Below are 12,995 nucleotides of genomic sequence, written 5' to 3'. Positions count from 1 at the left end.
ACGTTATGAACCAAGGCCGCCCACTGGGTGCTGCAGCGAGTGGGGTGGTCGAGCAGGCCTTGGACTTGGTCGTTGCATGAGCGGGATCATGCCCAACTCCAACGATGACGTACCGTCCACATGAGCCCAAGCCACCCAATTGCAGCCGCCGCAGCAGCACTCGAGCACCTGCACGCCCAAGAGCATGTTGCAGCCGCGTCCCAGCCACCGCTGAACATTCGTGGATCGTCTGCATCCTTGTCACGGCTCTTGCGCGGACGACTCTGCGACTTCTCTCCACGTTCTGCAGCCTGCCACTACCGCTGTGACGGCGCTGTCAGAAGTGCCGCAGCCTATTCGGTGCAATTAGCGACATTCGGCGGGACTAGATGCATGTGATTGCTGCATGTCATGCGAACGGCTTTGAATGAATGATGTGGTCTTGCGAACGTCTTCGAAGCAGACATAGCACGCAGTAGCTGGTTATTACCACTAACGCATGCTGTCAGTTGCTTCGTTGAGCTCTGCTGAAGAATTTTTGTCAATGTAACATGCATCGATCTGCTTGCAGATGCGGCACATTGATCTCTGGGAACCCAGGTGATCCTTGATAAGGGGAGGTGTCTCTTGTCCTCGAAACGTTCCGGCTGTCGAGTCGTGGGCGTTGATCAACATCTCCAAGTTTGATCTTTAGAGAATATCCCTGCGTTATCATTGTAGTTCGTGGCGTTCAAACCAAGCTCCTAACTGACTTATTATACTTATAAATTATTGTTTGACCGATCGCACTCGAGAGGTTTGGAACGGAGCTTCGTAGCTGCCTCACGGCCTGGCTTCGGCACGATCATCGTTCATACGGCCAATATGGTTACTCCATACTGCTCTCTACGATTCTAGCCAGTCAATGCCTTCCCGGAAGATTGCGTATCGGGGTTCTCAAATTGAGCTGTGAGGTTCGCATGTTCAACGTCGTCGGTCTTGACGTTTCAGGGTTTGTGCGTCAGCCAAAATGGGTGAGGCCGTGAACTGCCTCTGCGCTCACACAGTTGATGCACCCTGTATCGTTGCTACTTTCAGACGCATTCTGTCAGTAGATCACTGGGAGGGGCGTGTTGTACTTTGCATGTCCTCAAACGCGCACACGCTCCTGGTTGAAGTGTTGCGTTGAGTGCGTCAGGCAAATCGCCCGCTTGAGGCGGCCTCGGCTGATAAGCAAAGACGACGGCGTGTGCAAGATAGAGTGCAGGAGCAACGATAGCTGTGGTAGATTTGAGACCGTGACTTTGCGTAGAGCCTGGTCAAGCGTCGTCTCTCAGACTGAATGCTTCCGGGTCGGCGCTATGAAACATTGACGCGACAGCCACGCATTGTGGTCCGCACGTTACGGCAGGATGACGCGGCATCGACGAACCATCTGGGCAGGGTCTCAGCATAGCCTTCCATTGCTCCGCGCCTCATAAGCAAACCTTCAACCCCTTAAACATTTCGATCTACCTCTTCTTTCCTTACTGTAACCACCATTCACGATGTCACCTAGCAAGCTGGGTCTTTTCGCAAGCCTGGCGCTGGCCGCCAACGCCGTGCTCATCCCGCCTTCGATGGGGGCAGCTGAGCTCGGGGACGACAACGCTCTGGAGACGCTCGCGATCAGCCCCTTCAAGCGAACAGTCGCTGTTGAGTGCCTTGGATGCGCCTTTGCGACTGTCGACGGCGAGACTTTGAACTGGGAGAAGGACGCAGGCAACGCATTTGTAAGTTGCCATCCCCACAGCGGCTGACCGGCCGCATGCCGCCGGCTATGTGATGCGCCGCACATCTGGACCGCGTCACAGAGAGGGAATAGTCAACGCCAAGTATATGTTACTAACAAACCATAGCTTCTTGACTTCGAAGTTGGTCCCCGCGAGGATTCTCTCGAAGTCGATGGCGTTCAACTCTATCCACCAACCTTTGCGATTGCCTCGCAGCCTTTCTATGTCACTCAGATCAACCCTAACGCCGAGGAAGGCCTGCGCCTCCGCGTCACTGGCTACACTTTCCACTTCAACACGGCCGAGACTGTGTCTGAGGCGGGAGTTGAGCTCCTTCCCATGACCTTCCAGATCACCTCCGTCGAATCGACACCCATGCACCCACCAGCAATTACCGTCAATCTTCTCAAGGATCCCTCCGGCCGTCTCATGATCGCCTCGTTCGACGCGAAGCAGAGTCTCGACGCCAAGCCGGTTGAGCAAGAGAAGGAGTGCAAGCAATGGCCGCTGCTCTGCAAGTGGAAGGGCATCATGGCCGACCGTATCGAGAGCCTGAAACACATGGGCAAGGGACGGCCAGGCTGCCACAAGCGACCTCACGGCATGCAGCGCCCTCATGGTCAACACAACTCTATGGGAGAGGAGACTTTCAAGGGCAAGCCGCCGCACAGGTTCCGCCCTGGCGGACATCCCCGGCCTCCTCACCACATGGAGCACAACGGTCACCACGGTCACCACGGTCACCACCACCAGATGCATATGTTCCTTCGCCGCGCATTCTTCACTGTCCTCGTTCCCATCCTCATCGGTATCTTCGCTGGTACACTCACGTACCTGCTTGGTATGGCTCTCGGCTGCCTCATCGCTATCGTAGTTGCCAGATTCCGCGGCCAGCGCTATCAGCCGATTGCCCTTGAGGAGGACGTCGAGGAAGGTATTGTTGAGGAAGCCAGCGAGAAGCAAGAGTTCGCCGAGCTTCCCGCGTATGAGGCGCCACCTGTCTACCAGGACGTCCCTGGGAAGGAATTAGTTGAGGACGCGAAATAGGCATCAATCTGTATATCAATATGGCAATGTAGATGCTGATGCCTTGGGACAGCGTTCGGACAAGGCCAAAATCGAGGATACTTTTGTTTTATAGTCGTAGGAATTGTTCACAGTTATGCTTTCCATGAATCTCAAATGTTATCTGCATTCTTTCTCTGTCACACACGTGGTCTTGAATTGTAAGTCACATGAATGGGCCTTGCCTCTTGCAGTGACATGCGGAAAGATAGGGCTCCTCTCATGTCGTGCAGTAGACCGGATACATGCTTTGAAATCTTGCAGTGGGAAGTCTTCAGCGATAATCTGTACGAGACCTGTGAGTTAATAGAGCTCATGAACACTATACTATAGACTTTCTGTCGCGTCCAGCTTTCTCCGCACCATGAGAGGGTGTGTACATTTGCCACAAGAAGTGGACACAATAACCCACGGTGCAGTCCCAGCCTCAAGAAAAGCCTTACAAAGACCACACCACAGAGAAACAGAACTTGATTGCGCAGTGAGCTAATGGATTTGTTTGATGTCCATCTGTGCACTGCGTGGCCGTCCATATTGCTGCTACTGAGTTACGGTTCAAAGCGGCGACGCGTCTGGGGTCGCAGTACGCGTCGAGACCGCAATCGCAAATGTGACAATACCTCTGAGAATATCCACATGTATCCGACGTTACTGATCCCATACACATCGTCTCTCGCGAGATTATTAGAGGTCTTCGGTGCGACAGTACGTTGTTGTTGGCCCGGACAAGAATAGGTGTTGGGGCGATGGACCGTCCGAGTTTCGAAGTTCGAAACTGGCCTGTGCGCTCAAATGTGATCTTGCCGGCCACTGTCGCACCCAGCGGTGTCAGCGCGCCTTGTGCTTAACGATGCTGGAAAGCAGCAACTTGAAATTGATTTTCCAAGCAGCGCTCCTTCCTCCACTAGCGCATGATCTTGTAGGCAGCCGCCCTCACATAAATAGCCAACGCCCACTTCTTAAAACCCTCTTTTGATTCTCTCCACGCCCACCCATTTCTAGCAGCCACTGTCAACCACGCGCACCAGCGTCTACAACTACTTTTCATCCAATCTCCATCCAACTAACCTTCTAGCAACATGACTGGACGTAAGTACGCCCTCTACCTCCTTCTTCTGTCGTCGTGGCGTCGTGCATCGCTGTTGTTGTTGTTGTCGCTGTCGCCGACGCTGCATCACGGCGTCGCGCTTGGTGTTACTAAGCCTCAACGCGTCCACCCCACTTCGGCAATGCGCATCACAACAACAGCCCTGCACTGCACTGCCTGTCGACAGCACCACCATACTATCCTCTTTCCCAAACACTATGCTAACATTGTCTAGGCGGAAAGGGCGGCAAGGGCCTCGGCAAGGGAGGAGCCAAGCGTCACCGCAAGATCTTGCGTGACAACATCCAGGGTATCACCAAGCCCGCTATCCGCCGTCTCGCGCGTCGTGGTGGTGTGAAGCGTATTTCTGCCAGTAAGTTGCCTTCACCTCGCCGTCGCAGTAAAGCAATACTAAGGCCCCTGCAGTGATCTACGAAGAGACTCGTGGTGTCCTGAAGACTTTCCTTGAGAGCGTCATCCGCGATGCCGTCACCTACACCGAGCACGCCAAGCGCAAGACCGTCACCTCCCTCGACGTCGTCTACGCACTCAAGCGCCAGGGCCGTACCCTCTACGGTTTCGGTGGTTAAGCGTCTTCTCTTCCCGCACGACGCGTGCTGCGCCTTCGACTTCGCTAAGGTTGTCGGCGATTCACACGGTCACGCACTTTGTTCATCGATATGATTTTGTCACGACAATCGGTCTTCGGCGTTTTTTGTGTATGGGTCTGGATGCTTCGATGATGAGACTTGAATTTCTTGCTGGTTGCCATAGTCAATGCAACACATCACACGTGCAATGTCTTCTCATGATGTCAACTGTGGTACTTATACTGTCTTGCAGCAGTGTCGCCTTCCGCACGTTGCCACCCTAAGCCTAATGTTATTCCCGGTTTGTTTCATGACCGACCCAGGTTTCGACTGCTTCCAACACGGCCTTGCTGTCTGCAGTCACCCCAAATAACCCTCCCTCTATCCTAATTGATTCCAGGCTCCACCTCTTCAGTTCCTCGTTCATGCTCCATGCTCTCCACCCCGTTTTCGACGACCAGCACATCGTACCCACGATCACTAGCCTCTCTCACCGTACTGGTTACACACGCATCGGCCGTGACGCTGCAGACCATCAGGTTCCGGATTTCTTTCGCCCTCAATACCGCATCAAGTTCTGTATTCGTAAACGTACCCCGTCCTGGCTTATCAATCACGACTTCACCTGACAACGGCACCAGCTCAGGAACGATGTCGTGACCTGATTCTCCCCTGATCAGAAAGCGCCCCATGGGCTCTTGAGCCCCGATCTGCGCACCTGAGACCTTGGATCGGTGTAGTTCGCGGCTCGACACCGTGGAGAGATTCGGTACGTGGCCTTTGCGCGTGTAAATCACTGGGAATGAGGCGCGGCGGAAGGCCGCAAGGAGAGCCCAGATGGTGGGTATCAACGGCGTGAAACGGGATGCGGTGCTTGGGGAGAGCCTGGCGAGGTACCCGTTTGTGGAGAGGAAGTTGTGCTGCATGGCATGTCGATTAGTAGCAGCGCGGTTGTGTCAGGTGAGAGGGGGGGGGGGGGGGGGGGGGGGGGGGGGGGGGGGGGGGGGGGGGGGGGGGGGGGGGTGAGGGGATTTGGGTGTGTGGTGGCATGGTGCTGTGGACATTGCTTCAGAGTGGTTTAGATACTGGTTCAGTGTTTACAGATGTCCCTCGGATGTCATTCAGTTGTTTCCACGGTGCTCTGCGGGACTGCGCTTTCTGTAGTGATTCTGGCTTTGCTTGGAGTGAGGAGACGGAGCCTCAGGAACAATAAGTGGTGACAACAGGATCGTAACGAAAGTCCATACCTCTTCAGGCTCCCAGCAGACTCTCTGCAATCGAGCCATTGCTGACATGTCAGAGTCCTAGGAACGCATGGTGGGAGAAAATCCTCCGCTTGGCCGTGCAGGTACGTATGCACAGGATGCTTGCTTAGTCCCAAAACGAGCATAGGCAAATATATCTGGATCCCATATGCAGCGCACAGTAATTGCGTTTGTCATATCGTGCGCTCTCGGATGAAACCATGAGAAAGGGTTCAGCGGGGTGCTTGGTGGGGTACAACGGCCAGCCGGAAAGGACCACTCCTACGCTCTTTCTTTCCGCTTCCCTTCCCTTCAATATCAACGGCATATTCAGCTCAGCACTTATTTTGGCTCAATCCCAAATTTTGACAGCGGGCATCCTCGGACTTACACTTGTAAGGCAATATGCAGCCACTCGACCGCCGATCTGCCGGGAATATTCATCAACGACCGGGGTGATCCCCCACTGCATCAACTACCCAATTAGTACTTCCCTATCTCGACCAATCATGGCTTCGAGATCCAATTTGATAAGAAATGCTACAGATGCGGACAAGAGACTATGTCGACAGGGACAGGACGGCTGTTATCAGCATGTAGTGACGCAGTGGAGACTCGGCCATGCATGACCGTTGCGATGACAGCAGTGAGATAGATGGATGTTAGACATATGTATACTTCATTTTCTCGAGTCTACCGTCTCATTGTCGCCATTGTCGCCAATTAGCTGCTCGCAATGTCTTCAACTCCGACCTTGGATCCCGAGAAGAAGGCGGAAGTCTTCGATGAGGATGATGCTTTACTCGCACAATTGGGATACACACAGGGCAAGCAGATAAAAATCGCTTGCATACTGGTGCTAACAATTATCTAGAGCTGAAACGAAGCTTTGGTCTCGTTGGTATGGTTGGCTTCTCATTCAGTATTGTCACTTCTTGGACTGCACTGAGTGGTGTGCTCATCATCGGCGTCGAGACTGGTGGCCCGCCAGTCATGATCTGGGGCTGGCTAGCAGTCTGCATCTTCACACTGTCTGTCGCATACTCAATGGCCGAGATGTGTAGCGCGTAAGTTTAAAGGAGCATGGCCAAACCTCAAGACGCTGACTTTCCATAAAGATATCCACTAGCCGGTGGTCAGTACAGCTGGGTAGCAATCCTTGCACCCAAGAGTTGGGCAAGAGGCTTCAGTTACATTTGCGGGTGGTTCATGCTCATCGGTGTGCTGGCTATGGGTGCCACCAACAATTTCATCGCAACGAACTTCGTCCTCGGCACCGCGCAGCTCAACTACGGCTTCACTATCGAACGCTGGCACACTGTCTTGTGTGCGTATCTGGTAACCTTCATCGCTATGTTGTCGAACATCTACTTTCCGCACATCTTGAACAAATTATCGAAAGCCATCCTCGCTTGGAACCTGTTGTCCTTTGTTGTCTGCTTGGCAACTATACTCGCCACCAACGACCACAAGCAGTCACCAGAGTTCGTCTTCAGTGATTTTCAGAATTTCACTGGCTGGAAGCCGCCATATACTGTTATTATTGGCTTGCTTCAAAGTCAGTCATCGTTCTCTGAATCATTATCATAAGCTAATACTTGACAGGCGCTTACGGCATGTGCTGCTACGACGCACCAGCCCACATGACGGAAGAGATCAAGAACGCTCGCAAGCAGACCCCTCGTGCAATAGTTATGGCTGTCTACATGGGCTTCATCACTGGATTCATCTGGCTCATCGCTTTGAGCTTTTGCATCGGTGACCTCGACGCTACTGCAACCACAGCGACAGGCGTTCCGGTCATCGAGATTATATTTAATTCCACTGGCAGTGTCGCTGGGGCCTCGGCGCTCTCTTCGATGATTTCGGTCATCTGCCTTGTAGCTTCGAACTCGCTTATGGCAGAAGGCTCGAGATCAGTGTACGCCTTCGCGCGCGACCAGGGTTTGCCGTTCTCGGACCTGCTCAGCAAAGTCTCGTCGCGAAGTGTGCCAGTCTATGCTGTACTGTTGACGGGTATCGTCCAAATCGCATTCAACTCGATCTACTTTGGTACTGTTACTGGTTTCAACACCATTGTTGCTATCGCCACTCAAGGTTTTTGTAAGACCCAATCCTTTGCCGCAACTTTGCACTAGACTGACATTACTAGATCTCTCTTACGCCATGCCTCTCCTCGCCCGAATCCTGGCACACTTCTCCGGCAAGAAGACGAGACTCGAGGGTTCCTACTCGCTCGGCCGATACGGCATTGCGCTGAACATCATTGGATTCCTGTTTCTGGCGTTCATGTGCATCATCTCGAACTTTCCGAGTGCTACACCAGTGGATAGCGAGAACATGAACTATACTTCGGCAGCGACAGGGCTGATCATGTTATTGAGTACGATCTTCTGGCTTACGACGGGAAGAAAGAAATTCACGGGACCTGAGAGTGGGCATCTCCTCGATTCTGTAGCACCGTGATGCGATCCGTTACCCATGGTTCAGCTTAGATTTCACGCTGTTTTATACATATGGACACCTTCCTATTATGGTTTGTCTATTGTGATCCATGCTTTCGTAGGTGATTAGATGTGCAGGGCTTGACATTGTGGTCTGCCCATTGGTGGTCCCGTTTTGCTACTTTGGGCCGTATCGCATTTCAGCTGAGGCTGAGCGGTAGCTGACTGACGCCCCTACACCCCGCCACACCAGTCAAATCCATCAAAGGTCTTGCATCCAGATTTTCTCCTGTGCCATGAATACTACAGCCTGATAACGAAATGAATCACACAATATGCGGCTATTACGACTCAACGATGAGAACACGCTCACCTTCGGGGAACAACTAATCGCAGACCTCCCACCATTTCCCATCATCTCTGATATATGGGGCTCGGGCTATGAAGAAGTCGCCTTTATGGATGTAGTACAGCGTAGCGCAGAAGGAAAGCTAGCCTATAGAAAGATCCTGTTTTGCTGACAGCAGGCAACTCGAGACGGCTTAAACTACTTCAGGGTGGACACGTGCTGCATCGACGAGAGACGCAGTGCTGAGCTGTCAGAAGCTATCAAATCCATGCTCCGGTGGTACTATCTGTCGAGTAGGTGCTACGTGTATCTGCAGGACGTCTCGCGGGCTTCGGGCAAAAATGAAGGAATTGCATGCTGGGAGACAAGCTTGAAGCACAGTCGGTAGTTTAAGCGCGGATGGGCGCTCCAAGAGCTGATCGCACCAAGACACGTTGACTTTTTCACCTGGGAGGAGGAGCCACTGGATGACAAGATCCAGTTATGGAAATCCCTTCAGGGGGTTACTGGGATCAGTCTTCAAGTACTTCATGGAAGCCCGGTAGATCAGGTCAGTGTGGGAGAATGCTTTAAGTAAGCGAAAGGAAAGAAGGTGAGGCTTACAGCCCGCTCGGTATCTTTGATGTCCAGATGCCGCTGCTTTACGGTGAGGGGCGATCCAAGGCTATGAAGAGACTTAGGGAACACATTTCGAGTGAGCGAACTGATCGACTACAGACTGAGGAGGAGAGAGGACAGCATAAATCGCTGGACAAAAAAAAGGCTTCACTGGAAAAACGTAAGTCGTAGTCGTCCGAACATTACATCTCCATGTCTGAGCCATTTGATTACATAGAGCCGATTGTTCGCAGCCGCTAGTTGAGATGCTGTACGATGACTATTATGAGCACCAATCTGGTGCATTGTATCGTCTTCAGCGTCATCTCAATATCCCCACGCATATTGAACCTCCACGAAGCGTATTGTATTGGTCGCTACCCCACAAGTCGTTTGCAAAAGCAGTTCCGGCTCAGGAAATCGCTACCCATACTTTGACTGCTGCTGGAACTCGCACTGAAGATGATGGATCCATTCATCTCACATTCTCCGTGCCTAAAGGACTCCATGGAGTAAATCTGCATAGAATTTCATCAATGTCTCGGACGATCGCGACCTATTATTTGTACTGCAAAGCATGTGTTATCAGTACCAAGGGATTGTCCGGTCGTGCTATTCATTCAAAGTCGTTCACAGCATCCATTTCATGAAGGCGAGTTTCGTTCCATTCAACCAGAGCCGCATTTGCGACTCTAAACAATGAAGTGAAAGGTTCTCACACGAGGTTGATCCGTACCTCGAAAGTCACGGCAAAGTCCGGGAGGGGAGTCGCTTCTCTATACCGCTTCACGATCGGTCTTGCGAGCGCGGAACATTTCACAACCGCGGGCTGTCACCGGAATTGAGCCCTCTGATTGGACCTCGCCTAATGATAGACCTCTTCAATCTTTCTGAAAGAATGAGTCCAGGCACGACTCGTATCTTTCAGCTCTTCTCCGACAAACCAGAATCCAGCGAATATGGGACACCATGGGGCATCTATTACAGAGAGCATTGGAACTGGTTCAAGATCTGATGTGCTATGGCTCTAGTGATCGTTTGCCTGGTCGTTTTCTTCGTTGCCTGATCCTTACATTTCAACCAGATGTTGCAACTTGCAATATTAGCTGGGTTTGGACTGACAGTTAATTCTGTGCTAGGCATTGTTCTCTGAGGACCGCAATGCGATCAACCCTGACCTGGGGTCTCAATTTTCTTGGGCGGAATATCGACGCAGAGCCAAAAGTGGAGGTAAACGCAGGAGCAAGCCGCTATTTAGATACAAATGCACAATCTCAGCCTTGTATTCAACTGGGTACCCGCCTTGCGATACTTCAAGCATACAATCTGATCAATTCATACTGACACCATTGAGAACACACATGAAAGCCTCAGCCGCATGTTTCAGAAATCTCATCTTGCGTAACTTATTGTGTCCTCTTGTTGGATACGCCTTTACTCTGCTATCTGTAGGAAGTACAACTTTGTTGCGATGCAAGTCGGTCCTATAGGCCTTGATCGTCACTTCTGTTGACTACCTTGGACTAGCACGTCTCAGGGCATGTGTATATGGTCTCCCAGCTAGCAAGCAACTCAGCGCAGTTTTCCATCGATATATACAGCGGCTGCGTCTGCCGCGACAAACTTGACCATGACGCTAATTATTGTGAACAGACAGCAGGCTCTTGCGATATCAGAGGAGATGCCTAGAGCTGCAAAATTACATCATATATCGGCCAGCCTATTCAGGGTGTCGGAGTCCGCTAATTACAGTTGTCTCATTCGCGCTTGCCTTGTGGACAATAGGCAAGTAAGAACACTGCTAAGCGTGCTAACCGTTAGAGTTAATAAGAAGTGAAGCCAAGTCTGCAGTGTTACCAATGGGTTCGAGTGCGGGGGAATCTACTGTCACAATAGATTCAGCAGCGTTGGACGTTGTGTAATTCCAAAGTAAGTTCTAATCATTTGCTGTGGATAAGTGAGCTTTCGTAGTCAAAGACAACATGCACTGGCAACCAGTACCACAGTCTACGCATGTATATCCCTAAAGACTCGACGAAGCCCATTTCTTTGCCTAGGGTTCATCCAAACTTTGAACAGCGCGAGCGACCGCAAGGCTGACGACCGGATAACTCATGATCTTGTCGTGTAGGCCATGCTGTACTACTTTCTCTCTGATGATACCGCCTTTGCCTTGCCAGTCCATTTCCCACCCGCCAGCACCAGGTGGAACCCTGTCATCTATCTTTCTTCTTTCCAGATCTTCGAACGTCATTGATGATCCGGCATCCAATGTAGCGTTGACTCCATGCCAGAATAGGACATCCAAATGCACCGTTGGAATGTCGTAGTCGTCCTCGGCGTGTATGAGAGTGATGTCGTACTTGTGCTTACGACCATCGACTTTGATTGAATCCAAATGGCGAACAAGACTAGCTAATTTCTCTTGTGACGGCCACTTACTGACAATAAAGTTGTTCAAAAGCGCAAGAAACTTAGGAAAGAATGCTACTGGAGACAGTAACGGTATTGTGCCTGCAACTTTGTATGTCTTCGTCAATGAAGCAACATCGGCAAATGACGCGACCAGTACTGTTACTGCAAACAGAACAGGCGGGGATTGTATGGCGAGGTGATGAGTAATTCGGGACACTCACTTTCACCAAGTCTGTGGTGGGATGAGAGCACATTGCGCAATGAGTATATCCTGGAAGCGCAAATTGTGAGTGAGGAGAAACACTTCATCATGAACCCCAAAGTTGTACATCAATTGCGCTTCCTTCCTTCCATTCCGGAAGTGGTTCTACCTAATCAAGTACCACTGCGACCTGCGCCACCGGTGCGCATAGAGCGAAGATCACGATCAAAACCTAGCAGGCGGGGTAGAGGAACGCTGCAGAGGCTGAGCTGGCGCATATCTGATTCAACAGAAAGCGTGCATGAGTCTGTCAGCTCAAACCTGTTGATGTTGAGTGTGCCAGAACACTACCGCGTGGGCTCAAAGAGTAGGCTCAGAGTTTCACTGCAGTCTGCGAACGACACCAATAGTGATCGAGCTGCACCCGTATGCCTCCGAGGAATCCGCGCACAAGCCATTGCTCCCATTGAATATCGTATCCAACTGCCCTCTCATCTTTCTCTAGCACACAGCAACCTCCGCTTTGCTGAGTCAGAATTTGATCTTTTCAATCGCCGCTACGCGATAGGTACCGGGGCTACCACTCAACAACTTCACGCCTACGGACATCGAAGCTTTCGACATCACCAAGCTCGTACCACCAACTTTAAGACCTACAACGTCGCACTTAAATAAGATGTCAAGTATGACATCCTCCTCGAATGTGGCGGCAAGAAGAGTGAGCACGAAGTTACGATCTACGACGTCACAATTGAGCGGATGATTAGACCTGGTGGTTGGCTGGGGCCTCCGCCAGATGACGGTGCTTACGAAGAAAGGCTGGTACTAGCACAGCTGATGCATGAGACTATGGATATAGGCACCACACCATCTGAAGCAGAAAGGTTTGGACCGCCTGCTTACGAGCCGTGATGGGTGGCGTATCCTCGCATGGTGGAGGAGCTTCACGTGACAGCGCTCAAACGCACAAATGTAACTAGGAATTTGTTATAGGGCGGAGCCGCAAACTTGCAAGACCCTGTCTTCACGGGTCCGTAGTACCCTACGGGGGGTCGGAGGCCGGGCCAAGCCCCGGCACCATAGCGACGTTAAATAATACAACGACAACAACGACAATAACGAGCCATGATGGCGATTGCGAACAAAAGATAGGAAATTTCTGTGCCATGCCAGTCGATGAGTTCTACACACACGTTGTAGCTCGCTCGGAGATGGGCGTCGGATTTCGTCTGAAAGAAACACGATGGCTCCTTAACAGTCTCCCTCACAATT

At 51.6% G+C, this 12,995-nt stretch overlaps 6 protein-coding genes across 6 annotated transcripts; 3 read left to right on the top strand and 3 right to left on the bottom strand.

The window, feature by feature from the left end:
* Positions 1-1,445: 1,445 nt before the first annotated feature.
* M421DRAFT_426901 (uncharacterized protein) lies at positions 1,446-2,954 on the top strand. Its single transcript, XM_033594533.1, has 2 exons — positions 1,446-1,730; positions 1,857-2,954. The coding sequence occupies exons 1-2, from the start codon at positions 1,506-1,508 to the stop codon at positions 2,775-2,777; spliced, it is 1,146 nt and encodes a 381-aa protein (XP_033442704.1). The 5' UTR covers positions 1,446-1,505; the 3' UTR covers positions 2,778-2,954.
* Positions 2,955-3,537: 583 nt separating this feature from the next.
* On the bottom strand, positions 3,538-4,483 carry M421DRAFT_426899 (uncharacterized protein). The gene has a single exon (XM_033594532.1). It carries the CDS (start codon positions 4,076-4,078, stop codon positions 3,833-3,835), a length of 246 nt encoding a protein of 81 aa, XP_033442702.1. The 5' UTR covers positions 4,079-4,483; the 3' UTR covers positions 3,538-3,832.
* On the top strand, positions 4,120-4,472 carry M421DRAFT_78169 (histone H4; the record flags this gene model as incomplete). Its single annotated transcript, XM_033597387.1, has 2 exons — positions 4,120-4,255; positions 4,309-4,472. Coding segments are annotated over 2 exons (300 nt in total), but the record flags the coding sequence as incomplete, so codon positions are not given.
* A 206-nt stretch (positions 4,484-4,689) lies between the features above and the next one.
* M421DRAFT_426898 (Isochorismatase hydrolase) lies at positions 4,690-5,429 on the bottom strand. The gene has a single exon (XM_033594531.1). It carries the CDS (start codon positions 5,396-5,398, stop codon positions 4,859-4,861), a length of 540 nt encoding a protein of 179 aa, XP_033442701.1. The 5' UTR covers positions 5,399-5,429; the 3' UTR covers positions 4,690-4,858.
* A 995-nt stretch (positions 5,430-6,424) lies between these two features.
* M421DRAFT_426894 (GABA permease) lies at positions 6,425-8,235 on the top strand. The gene is made up of 5 exons (XM_033594530.1): positions 6,425-6,543; positions 6,591-6,783; positions 6,835-7,274; positions 7,322-7,819; positions 7,869-8,235. The coding sequence occupies exons 1-5, from the start codon at positions 6,453-6,455 to the stop codon at positions 8,180-8,182; spliced, it is 1,536 nt and encodes a 511-aa protein (XP_033442700.1). The 5' UTR covers positions 6,425-6,452; the 3' UTR covers positions 8,183-8,235.
* A 2,924-nt stretch (positions 8,236-11,159) lies between these two features.
* Positions 11,160-11,775, bottom strand: M421DRAFT_96786 (uncharacterized protein; the record flags this gene model as incomplete). Its single annotated transcript, XM_033598423.1, has 2 exons — positions 11,160-11,636; positions 11,743-11,775. The coding sequence occupies 2 exons, from the start codon at positions 11,773-11,775 to the stop codon at positions 11,160-11,162; spliced, it is 510 nt and encodes a 169-aa protein (XP_033442699.1).
* Positions 11,776-12,995: the final 1,220 nt, after the last annotated feature.

Source organism: Didymella exigua (genome assembly GCF_010094145.1).
Source record: "Didymella exigua CBS 183.55 unplaced genomic scaffold M421scaffold_71, whole genome shotgun sequence".
NCBI lineage: Eukaryota > Fungi > Ascomycota > Dothideomycetes > Pleosporales > Didymellaceae > Didymella > Didymella exigua.
This window is presented reverse-complemented; position numbering and strand designations above follow the sequence as displayed.